General features: G+C 38.4%; 1 protein-coding gene across 6 annotated transcripts in view; it reads right to left on the reverse strand.

Annotated features, from left to right (window-relative positions):
* Window positions 1-239: 239 nt before the first annotated feature.
* Window positions 240-13,305, reverse strand: part of LOC138694541 (organic cation transporter protein) — a 146,745-nt gene continuing 133,679 nt past the window's right edge. For all 6 annotated transcript variants that reach the window (XM_069818371.1, XM_069818372.1, XM_069818373.1 and 3 more), the window contains exons 10-11: window positions 11,490-11,674; window positions 240-667 (exon numbers count right to left, since the gene is read on the reverse strand). In XM_069818371.1, coding sequence (XP_069674472.1) covers window positions 482-667; window positions 11,490-11,674 — 371 coding nt within the window. In that variant the 3' untranslated portion in view covers window positions 240-481. The remainder of the gene's footprint in view (window positions 668-11,489; window positions 11,675-13,305) is intronic.

Raw genomic sequence — 13,305 nt, forward strand, 5'->3', positions numbered from 1 at the left:
TTATCACAATATTATCAACCTTTACCCTATGTTAACGAAATCAAGTAGTCTGTATTTTAATAGTATTGACGCCTATTTCATTAATGAATTACTTACAATGTCTGGATCATGGAATTTTTTTATTTCGAAAATTTGTAATATATATAGTTCCTCATGTGATACTGTTTAAAATATATTTAATATTGGAGAGAGTCGTAGTTTGAACATTTATTACATTTCATATAAATTGTTGACCTTGATCTGACTGCGATAAAATAATTTTATTAAAAACTTACAAGAATAACATAATTATACGAAATACATACACACAAAGCTATACAATTTCAGTGAATTATGATACAGAACAGGTACCAGCATAATAATGCTATCGTCTTGTACATCGAAATACTGAAATAAAAAAAATTGTGTACGAGATTGTAAAAATCTGAATGTCACTAAAATCATTAATTTACGAATGTTAAAATTTTACCACACTGCTTCGTCAGGACTTTAGAAATGGAAAACAGTTCCGTATGGAAACTCTGTCTCTGGGATTCTTCTCCATCAGCTCCTCGATGGTGTCACAGTACTCCTTGTCTTTGGTTTCTGGCAACAAAAGTACTAACAGTCCCGCAATGAGCACTGCCACTCCACAGATGGTGCTGGGCATATACCACACTTTCGCGCCCTGTAACAAACCACAGTATTACAAAGAATCCCAATAGGGTATGATATGCTTGCTTCAATCCCACAATTTGTCTGTAGGCGTGGATACAAATCACGAAAACCCCATTTAACACGCAGAACCGAAACGAAAACGTTTATTGCACAAAATAAAACCTGTGGCTGGTACCCAGAATGCAACAATATAAAAACTATTACATTGTCTCTGGTGATGTCGCACATGTAACTCCGCGGCTAGCGCTGGTCTTCCATCTAGGCCGCCCGGATTCATTTCACAATCTGGTTGTGATAGAATTAGTAGTGGACAGAACAAACGTTCGGAGAGTTTTTCTCGGAGTACTCCCATTTTCCTGTTTCATTCCACCAACACACTCCACCTCTCTCTCTTATTTCATTTATCATCTTCAGTAGTTCAAAATAGGCAGGCGTGAAGTATTGCGGGCAGTTCGGATCTCCGATGCTGATGTAGAATTTAAGGACTCGAAGTCCGAGCAATGGGTTATAACAAGTACTCGTTTGGGATGAAAATCTACTTCTGTCAGGGATAACGGAAGATAGATCGCCTGTCAGCATCTGATTCAATAATACCACCCAGGTATTCCGTCTGACTTGTACGGGATGCTGACACAAGCCGTTCATTTTCGTTCAGACCAATGAGCACAGAATACAATAGAGTAGACACTAGCATCTTAATACCATTGGACGGAGTGAAGCCGGTTTGATGGACCTGACGCCATCTTGTTGCTACCAAAACATTGCAAAATAGCTATTACGTTATAGAAGATCTTATGATAATAAGAATTCCATATGTCCCTAATTTCTTGTAGGACTCACAATTTCTTGTTTGTTTCGTAATACAGAATCGCTATGCACGTATTTTTTTAGCAAAAATTACGAAACTGTCATCGATAAATCACATATATACAGGTTATTTAAATTGCCAGCTCTTCAAATTGCAGTATGGTATTTAATAGATAATCTGGAAGGTTAAACAAACAATAATGATAAAAAAGGAAAATAACAGTTTGACTTTATTTTGCTACTAGTCCAATAAAAATGCTACCCTATAATAATTACTTTTATAGGTTGATCCATTTGCTTCGATTTAATAATGAAACTTGCTTCTTAACGCAAATTATCATTCTCTTCCTTTTGCCAGTATTTCGTATAGATGTCCCGATTTTGTTTAGAGAAAAAATGGAATGCTCTTAACCATATAATATTTGATAGGCTCTTCGTTTATAGTATATAATTAGATTATAACGGCGAACAAAAGTGAAGTTTTATTACCAAGTGGGTCAAGTCAGTTCACGACCGAGTTAATGAAGCTACTAAGTCTGTAAAGCATGAAGCAGTAATTAGGAGAGGGAGAGACCGATTTATTAGCGAAGTGATGTCTCCATATTTTTATTACATGTATTCGCGGGGATGTTCTGGCGACTTCGTTAGAATTAGCTTCCCCACACAGGTGTTTCGACACTTGTCAGCATCGGACAGATTTAGGGCCACCTTGAGCGGGGTTTCGCATAGAGACTCGATGAAGCATAAAATTCAAAAGCCGGAGTCGGACTAGACCCGTGGGAAAGATATTGCCAAGCTTGGGTTTTCCAAAGAACGGGTATTCTTGTGAGATATACAAACTAATTTGAGGTTATGGGAAATCCAAAGTCTAAATTTAGAGATGACATATTTCGCGCCCAATAAGAAGAGATCTTGGTCCAGCTTATGAGGTCACTTTGGACCAATAGGGAATAGATTTTAGGCCAGTTAGTGACGTAGTTTTTAACCAATAGAATAGTTAGTTTTAGCGTAGGATAGGTTTTTATAAATAAGGGTGACGGGGAGCGGAGATCATGACTACTATTCCGCCGCGGAGCGGAGATCATAAAAACGAGTTCGCATCGTGTAGGCGGCCCTACATACAGGGCAGAATAACTACTTCGTTTGGTGTCGACAGGACTACTATTTCGCTTCGTGTCATAGTGTACTGGACAGAGTATTGAATTTGTAGTATCGGATAGAGCTTATTCAGAGCCGCCATAGAGTCGATACAAAAGGCGATCAACGATTGAATTATATGTCAGCCGGAAATACATATTCTAGGGTTTACCAAGTGGATAGGACAATAAACTTATAGTTTTGAAGTTTACGCTGCCTTTTATTTAAGTAGCCGGCTTGGTATTATTCCCGACATCAACCTATACCACAACCGTACCTCGGCTACCCTGAGTGAATCTCACGCAACATCGAGACGCACCCACCCTCAAATGGCGCCCAACGTGTGGTCACAATAACCACTCACCCTCAAATGGCGTCCAACGTGGGAACTCAACAACGATTCCACCCACAAATGGCGCCCAACGTGGGGCCTCAATAACGACACCACCCCCAACGATTCCACCCACAAATGGCGCTTTCCAACGTGGGGCTCGAAGGAAGACAGCTGTTCCAGTGACCGGCCCCGGGTGCGAACACAGCACCAAACAACGAGGAGGACCGGACGGAGCAGTTCAGCCCTGCATAGCCGAGGAACGACGCTGGAAGGCGGGAACAGAACCAAGCCATCGCGACATCACGACAACACTAGAGAAGACAACACGGGGACCACCAGAGAAGGCGACTCGGAGAGGCGGTGGCAAGTATGAATAGAAGTCGCATAAATGTGTATATATGTATATGATATTTTGGGGGAATAATTATAAAGTGTATATGTTTCAATTTCTGGTGTGATATTTCGGGTGTATATATATATATATATATATATATATATATATATATATATGTATTTTTTTTTGTGTGATATTTTGGGGGAAAGTGAAATAAGTGTATTGCGTAATTTGTTGGAAGTGAGTAGAGTGCAAATACAAGCCTAGTTAGATTATGATTGGGAAAGCTAGCGTCGGATAGATGACAGAGTAGCATATAGATGATACTACGTAGCCATAGGAGTAAAGTAGTTAGGAAAATACGAGAAAGACGAGGAAATAGAAACAAGGGAACCATGGAGCAAAGGAAGGACGAGGAAATTATGGAAATCAGAGAGGAGGTCGGGAGTAACGCAGGACAGGAAATAGAGGGAGAGCGATCGGTGGAAAAGCAACAGAGGAGAGAAAGTGGCAAAGGGGAAATGACGCTAGAACAGTTATGGGAGCAGATGAGACAATTCATGGAAAATAACTCAAGGGAAAGTAAAGAACAAATAAAGCAAATGGAAAATAAATTAGACAACAATTCAAGGGAAAGTAAAGAACAAATAAAGCAAATGGAAAATAAATTAGATAACAATTCAAGGGAAAGTAGAGAACAAATGAAACAAATGGAAACTAAATTAGAGAATAACTCGAGGGAAAGTAGAGAGCAGATTCTGAGGGAAAGTAGAGAACAAATAAAACAAATGGAAAATAGATTGGGGGAAAGTTCGAGAGAGATTAGAGATCATATTGCAAAATTAGCGGAAAGAGGAAACAAGATGGAGGACAAAATAGAGAAGCTAGAGGGGAAATTAACCGAGAATGGGATCGGAATGGAGAACCAATAGAATAGTTAGTTTTAGCGTAGGATAGGTTTTTATAAATAAGGGTGACGGGGAGCGGAGATCATGACTACTATTCCGCCGCGGAGCGGAGATCATAAAAACGAGTTCGCATCGTGTAGGCGGCCCTACATACAGGGCAGAATAACTACTTCGTTTGGTGTCGACAGGACTACTATTTCGCTTCGTGTCATAGTGTACTGGACAGAGTATTGAATTTGTAGTATCGGATAGAGCTTATTCAGAGCCGCCATAGAGTCGATACAAAAGGCGATCAACGATTGAATTATATGTCAGCCGGAAATACATATTCTAGGGTTTACCAAGTGGATAGGACAATAAACTTATAGTTTTGAAGTTTACGCTGCCTTTTATTTAAGTAGCCGGCTTGGTATTATTCCCGACATCAACCTATACCACAACCGTACCTCGGCTACCCTGAGTGAATCTCACGCAACATCGAGACGCACCCACCCTCAAATGGCGCCCAACGTGTGGTCACAATAACCACTCACCCTCAAATGGCGTCCAACGTGGGAACTCAACAACGATTCCACCCACAAATGGCGCCCAACGTGGGGCCTCAATAACGACACCACCCCCAACGATTCCACCCACAAATGGCGCCCAACGTGGGGCCTCAATAACGACACCACCCCCAACGATTCCACCCACAAGCATAAGTCTGATTTCGTGATTATAAAAATTAAATTACAATAATATTAATACATTATTTCTTTTTCTTCATCAAACGAATACGTGCATTCGGTTTAAGAGAAACCTCGGTACACCCGTTTTCTATAGCACTCGACACAAACTTCCAACATGGGTTGTTAGGTTAGCTTCGCTCGTAAATGCTAAGTCTGCAAAGCATGTCTGATTTCGTGATTATAAAAATTAATTACAATAATATTAATACACTCTTTCTTTTTCATCAAACGAATACGTGCATTCGGTTGAAGAGAAACCTCGTTACACCCATTTTCTATAGCACGCGACACAAACTTCCAACTTGCGTTGTTAGTTAGCTTCGCTCGTAAATGCTAAGTTTACAAAGCGTGTCTGATTTAGTGATTATAAAAATTAATTACAATAATATCAATACAGTAATCCTTTCTCTTAATCAAACAAATACGTGAACAATACGAATCTAACCGACTAACTTAGGCTAAATCATTCATTACCGTATCTAGCCTACCAGAAATAAGTACATTTCACACATGCATATTTACCCGTGAAAAGTTATTCCAGGAATTTTTTTTTGAAAACCTGTTTGTGCAGCCATACGCAGAACATGTAGGCATATTGAAATTAGTTCATTTATTAATTAAAACAACGATGCAACATCACAATCAACTGCCCATGTGCTAACCGGGAGCCCAATGTTTTGGTAGCATCATAATGGCGACTGTCCACAAAAGCGGCTTCACCTCCAAGCTGTTTATATCTACTCTATGCATTCTGTGCTCGTTGGTTCACACAGCCCAAATAGCAGTCAAGTCATGTGGGAGGTATTTAATGGTTTTGCAGGCGGAATCAGGGGGTGGGTACAACGTCCACCGACATCGTCACATGAATGTTGCCAAACTTCAATCTTCTTGTGATAATTTTACATTAAGCATGTGTAGGCCTAATTAATCTATTATGTTAATTATTTATTTTCTTCCGACTTTCCAACGTTTCTTCTAGTCACGTTTATTGTTGGATAGTGTTTTATCGAGTCATTTCCTCTTCGTATATTTTCGATAACATCATATCTTAATAAAAAATATGAAATGAAGCTGTGTTGGAAAGAGTGGATGAAGAAAGAATGACGCTGGAACTGATCGGAAAGAGAAAAAGGAATTGGTTGAGTTACTGGCTGAGAAAAAACTGCCTACTGAAGGATGCACTGGAAAGAATGGTGGACGGGAGAAGAATTCGGGGTAGAAGAAGATATCAGATGACAGACGACATTAAGATATATAGATCATATGCAAAGACAGAGAGGAAGGCAGAGAATAGAAAAGACTGGAGAATGCTGGGTTTGCAGTGAAAGACCTGCCCTTGGGCAGAAATGAATGAATAAGTTATTTCCAGTCCCTTAATTGTTTTGGTTGGTTATTTAACGACGCTGTATCAACTACCGGGTTACTTAGCGTCGATGAGATTGGTGATAGCGAGATGGAAATTGTCAAAATGAGGCCGAGGATTCGCCATAGATTACCTGGCATTCACCTTACGGTTGAAGAAAACCTCGGAAAAAACCCAACCAGGTAATAGCGGGGATCCAACTCGCGCCCGAGCGCAACTTCAGACCGGCAGGCAAGCGTCTTAACCGACTGAGCCACGCCGGTGACTCCCTCAAATTAATTTGTTTTGTTTAGTTGGAATAACATCGGACATAATAAGAATGTTTCCTTAAAGAACAATCAGCGCAGAGATTTATCACAATTTTATTAATTATTTATTTCTAGATATTCTGAATATGTTACTCCTAGAAACACTACCGTAAGAAAGTCACAATCTGGGTAAACCAAGAAAAATGTTTGATTCAGACTGACAACTATATTATGATTTAGGATATACGAGATCGGCGACAACCCGCATGAAGTTGGACTATGTTGACATATTATTCTTGCTGGAACCTCTTATATTCAATTATTCTGTCACTATCTTTCATTTTTGCTGTCACAAGTTTCAGAGGTTCTAACCGTGAATAATTACCGACAGCAGAATTAGAGCATTTATAGCTATACTGGTTAATATGATGTTTCAAATCGATTACGTATTTCGGTTTTAAAATAGTTTAACTAAAATCTTCTAAAATCACCTGAAATCAGAGTTCAGAATTAAAATGTATAAAAAGTGAGAACAGGGAATCGAAACTTCCCAGACAGTCGCAACCGAACCCCTCGCTCTAGCTAAGAGCCATGAACGACTTCAAGATATTCGCGTATTATTAATGACAGTTTCTTTACTCAAACGTATCGTATGAATAAATAAATCAGTCCACACGTCTATGTCTATTTATTATTTGAGCTATTTTCAATCATCAATTGTATACCAATAAGGAATCAGGCTAAGCGAACAAAGCCTTACCTCAATTACAACGTGAGCGTGAAGAGCCACAGGTTTGCATTAACAATTTTAGCTAGGTAAAATCACTTACTCGGAGTTGCTCACCGAGTAAGCTCTCCGGACACCTCCCGATATTAGGAGGTACTCACTCACTCACTCACTCACTCGACCTAGCCTACTAAAATTGAAATACATGCGTTACGAGTTCGAGAATTTAAACCAGGGTTGCAGAACTAGGGAAGAGAGGGGTGGAAGCATGGGGAAAGAGTTCGTTCCCCCATCCATAATGCCGGAGCCTGCAGTGACGTTTCTGTGACGTTTGGGAAGCACACTGTTCTCTCTTCTCTTCTCCTCCTACCGTACAATGACCAAATGAGTGAAAGGAAGGGATGAGTTACGTGTTCCGGCTTGTGACGTGTGCTTCAATTGTAGCATAGTTTTGCATCCCCGATTTAAACTAATGAAAGTACTGTATTTTGTCCCCACCCCTAATCGTGTTGTGCGTGACGCCTAAAACAACATATGGACGGCTTCAGACAGAAATCCTAGGAATTTATTGGCCCATTGTGGGCTCTGTAAATGCGATAATAAATTCCTCAGATGCATGAATTGGTTCCGGTTTCGGCCAAGAAAACCCAAGCGAAGTCTAGTGATTTAAAACTTCGTTGCACTGCTTCCTGCAAGGTGCAGTAAGCTTACACGTTGTATAGTCACTGTCCGAAAGTAGGTTGGAAACTCATAAGTGATACCAATAAGGCATCAATCATGAGGTAACTAAGCTAGGAAATAATGGAGTAGGATGACCAGTTCTTTTTCCTCTCTATTGCATACATCGCTGACCAATAAGTATTTCACTACTCAAAAAGCTTACATGCTGTATTGCGATTGAAAGAACCCATTTCTTTGCCAGTCAGTATGAAATTCATTCATTCAATTAAACATCAACCAGATCTGGCAGACTGATAAGGTCTATTGCTCAGTTAGTTGGTAGGCCAGTCTATTAATAGGCCCCTCTTTAGTACTAGTTATTGTTATGAATTACTACACCAATTTCCCCTCCTTTCCTCTCGACTCCTGTACAGTAATTTTGATCCCATTGCGTATCCACTAAAAATCCTAGTATCCTGTACCAAGTATAAATAACTTTTGAGGAACAAGAAGCAATACTTTTTTCAGGAGAAGTTTGAATTCGAACTTTTAATTGCTGATGAAATTAAAATATACACAACACTTTTGAATGTTAGATCTGCAAGTTTATTCTTCAGGTATTTTCAGAACTTCAAAACGCCGTGTCTTAAATTTCATCAGCAATAGTGCGCCTCCGTTAGCCAAATGGCTAGAGCAGGGATGTAGAACTGGGAGGGAGAGGGGTGGAAGCATTGGTTCCCCTTCCACAGTCCATTGGCGTTGAATGACGCCTCCGTAATCCGTCCACAATCATGTAGAGGATTACAACAGATTGCCTTCAGTGAAGGTGACCACAAGGATCCTGAATAGAGAGCAGTTATTTTTTTAAAACGTTAATTAATTTAAAAAAAACTACTAAATTTAGAATTTGGTATTCGCTTGATGCTAAAATATCATATTGACGCCCATGAAGGAAATGACGAAAGTACAAGGTGCCTAAAAGATGGGGAAATTTTGAAATGAAATTTTAAGGAAGAGAATAAATACTTTAAATACATTTATTCATGCCTATAAATAGTAAAATGTATGTCATTGATGGATTTTATCCTGATAATTATGTCTTGAAGCTGACATCCAATAGGTGACCGCAGATATTCCTGCAGTCTCTTACGAACATTTCAACAAGAATTTCGGCTATTTCTTCTCGGATCTTAGCTTTCAATTTTTCTGCAGTAGCAGGTCGACTACGGTAGGCAAACACCTTGCTATTAAGTTGACCCCAAAAGAAAAAATCGCACGCTGTTAGATCCGGGGATATTGGTGGCCATGAAATGTCACCGTTTTTGGAAGTCACCCGGTTGATATAATCATCTGTTGTATAGCCGTCATCGATGCTGTGTGACGTTCCACCATCTTGCTGAAACCGGTTTGTGGAAAATTCTGCAGTTCGTGCGCAACAAAGGTTTCCATCATGGCAACGCACCGAATAGTGATCGCGCGCCCATCATCTTCCTCATGACACAGCGCACCACACGGTAACTTTGTTGCTGTGTTGTAGTAGTTGTAGCTTATTGACATTTCTGGCTTTGAGCCAGAGGCCGTTTAGAATGCGCTGGTGTGGCTGACGAGGATTATACGAAGCCCAATAACGAAAATTCTGATTATTGACGAATCCATTAAGACAGAAGTGGGCTTCGTCCGACATCCACAGTTCATCAATGAAATTGTCGTTCTCGTTCAGCAGTACCATAATTTGTTCACAAAATTATCTACGCATTATGTAATCGTTGGGTATGATTTGTTGGACTATCTGCAGCTTATATGGATGGAACTTTAAATCCTGTGACAATATTCCTTAAACACTCGAGTGTTTTATCTGTAGAGCAATTGCATGACGTCGAACTGAACGCTGTGGGCTTCTGTTGGTCAGCGCTCCAATTTCCCATTATAACAATAACAAAGTGGCAAGATGTTTTAAACAATATTTAATTTGTTATTCATTGCTATCTATTACTCAGTGTTACCTTTAAACATTTCAAAATTTCTCGATCTTTTGGGCCACCTTGTATTTCCGACCATAGTAATTATAACACAAACTTAACCAACAAATTCGGATCAAATGCATTACATGTCTAATGGTATGTAAACGAATACAATACATATGTAAAAAAGTAATTTTGAAATACGTAATTACACAATGTCTCTTAAATCCAATTGGTCAAAGTGAACTGATAATAATACTAAATGTTTAAACAAAACATATTCTAGTTGTCTTAGCAGATTAGGGAAACTTTAGCCATGAAAAAAAAATTACTTACGTACTCCCTTTCAAAACATATTGCTATGAAAATCAGATTAAATACCTTATAGTTTTATTGGTATGTAGACCTGTATAACACAGTTGTATGTAAAAATTAAACCATCCGTAACATTTTGAAAGTTATCGAAGCACAGAACTCTTATTTTAAGTAAAATTGACTATATCGATCTCATAATAAAAACTAAACAAATCTAATTTCTTATGTTAATATAAAGGAAAATGAATGTTGTAATTAACTTAGTTTAAAGTACAACGTGCGCCAGATATCTGTATTCTTTTTCTATTCATCAGTTTCGTTATATTATGCTATACCTACTGAAGATGTATAGACCCATAGCCTGAGGAGGAAAATCAGATGTGCATCTGTCAATTTAGAGCGACTGTCGCTCTTAATGAAGTTCATTCTCGAGAATGTTTGCTCACATACGTATATATAACCTAACATAGAACTCATAGCTAAGTGCAGCCAAGGCTCGCGTGCTTTGTGATTGTTCTACAGAAGTACATATTCATTTTCCCATTGCTCTTTAATATGGTAGTATTCCGAACGACATTGCATTGAATTCCACCAGTAGTCAGTGAATATAAATTCCCCCTACCTTATCATATGAATAACGCGTGGGTTTAAAGGAAGGGATGAATGGCTTATTCCGGCTTGTGACGTATGAAACAAGTGAGGGCCAGTTCTGAATCCCTGAGCTAGAGTTTCGCTTTTTCTCACCAAAGATCAAGATTTACACCCAAGAGAGCTCAAATGAAATTTGCAGTGAATAAAGCCAACTTCGATGAAGGATTTTAGAGTACTCTTGTTTGCTTTAATTTCTCACAATCACTATCAGCCACAAATGAAATAGGCGAAGTCGTATCTACTGTATGATGATCAACGACAGAACAAATATTTATGTGTTCATGAGAGATGCTATACTCTGCTTATACAGAAGAAAGCTTCCCGCTGAAATTGTAAATGGTCTGATCACCTTCACTTCAAGGCGTTTCGGAACTAAGTTGACAAAAATAAATTCAAATAAAGGAATATATGAACGAAAAATACAGAACTACATTAAAAATAATTTCATTTAAAAATATTATAGGTCTTCCTATATCCCTCATTTTCTCATTGTTCTTGAAAATTTCTTGTGAAGAGCAACAATGTCGCCATGTTCCATTAAATACTTATTTTCATCATTTCTTCTGTACCGGATTTGCCTTTCATTGCCAAGCTTTATATGGTCATATCATTCGCTATGTCGCTGCATTCACATTTCACTAAAACTTTAATCAACTTACGATAAGGTCCACGAGGTATGGCGCCGATATGGAGCCCACGTGCGACAGAGTGGAGCTGGTGCCCACAGCCGTGTTCCTGTTCACGGTGGGGAAGAGCTCCGACGTCTGCAGGATGATGACTGAATACACAGCCCCAATACACAAACGTCCCACCATAGCCACACCCATAATGGTCATAGACATATCTGCAATCAAATAGGGCCATTCAAATCATCATCATCATCATCATCATCATCATCATCATCATCATCCAATAACACAGCAATAGTTAAACTAATAACACTGAAAAACAAGAATTTTGCTCCGACTTAAAACAATGTGTCCCTTATGGTTTGATGTGCACTGAATCCGAAAATGCATCTCTTTTCTTCACAACACTTAGGCTAAGGGTTTTAAGATCTACTATGATTTCACTTTTCGATAAGCGCTCCCCCAGGAAACAACTGGTGCCGTTGGGGGTATAAAACAAAACAAAAGCTAATGCATTTTATGAGTTTATAACTTATTTCCGGTTTCTTAAGGTTGTTGGCATGTTATTTTGTACTTCTAATAAATAAACAGATATTGGTCCCTTCTATTAAGAAATTTCATAACAATTCAAAGTGAGATCTATGCAATGAATAAGGGTGTGGTTTTCAGTATTTAAAGGAAAATTGTACCAGTTTGAGTGATGGCAAATTAAAAGAGGGCATTTTCATAGGTCCACAAATTCACAAAGTTATGGCTGATCCTTTGTTTGAGGAAAAACTTTCCGTTACAGAAAGAATGGCATGGCGCATTTCAAAGACGTTTGCTCAAATTTCCTTGGATATTCTAGGGTAGAGAACTACATAGAACTTGTTGTGGAAACCATGTCAAGTGCACATGACAAAATAGAGTGTAATATTTCTCTCAAAATACACTTTTTACATTCTCATTTGTATTTCTTTCCTCCTAACTTTGGAGTGGTAAGCGACGAGCATGGGCAAAGATTTCATCAAGAAATATCTGAAATGGAAAGGCGATATAAAGGAAGATCAACATCCAGCATGCTTGCAGACTATTGTTGGTTCCTTTTAAAAGACAATCCCAGGTCTAGTTATAAATAGAAGTCATCCAGAAAATTATTTTAAATGTAAGTTCAAATTCCGAGATTTTTCTCATTATATGCATGAAATATTTTTATTGTTGTTATGTTTTAAACTATGTAACATCATTTTTGTATCTAGTACACATTTTTCAAGTATTATGAGAAATTTTGAATTATTTTATCAATAGCAATGAAAAATTAAAAACAAACAAGTTTTGTCATAAAAATTCAATTCGTTTTCCCCGGAAAATGGTACGTGATGGGACAAATTGGATTTTAAATTCAGATTTAGGACACACATATTAGTAATATTCACTTATTTTTATTTCGGGGCAAGATAAAAAGTAAAAATTTCTTGTTCAGTGTAATAAATAGTATAGGCTACATTTCGATACCAAACGTTGGAACTATTTTCTTATGTGTCAGCTGTGATGATTACGTATGTTGTGTTACGTCATTATGTGCTATAGGACAGAAGTTTATTGGTTTAGAAGGCAATGGATTTGAAGTTTTAGGTTTTCGATGTTGGTATAATTAATTGTTTTTTTTTTTTTTTGGCCTCTGTGGATTTGATTTGATTGCTATGCTGTTCAAGAGTAGTTTGTTGCGACGGTGAATGTAAGTAACGTGACCAACGTCTGATTTATGTTTCGTTATGGTTCAGATGGGTTGAATGAGGTGATAAGTAAGTGATATGAGGCCGAGGTATGTGACAAGGTCAGTGGGTTAGTTGAGGAGATATTTAAG

This window comes from Periplaneta americana, chromosome 2, assembly GCF_040183065.1.
Source record: "Periplaneta americana isolate PAMFEO1 chromosome 2, P.americana_PAMFEO1_priV1, whole genome shotgun sequence".
Classification (NCBI taxonomy): Eukaryota; Metazoa; Arthropoda; class Insecta; order Blattodea; family Blattidae; genus Periplaneta; species Periplaneta americana.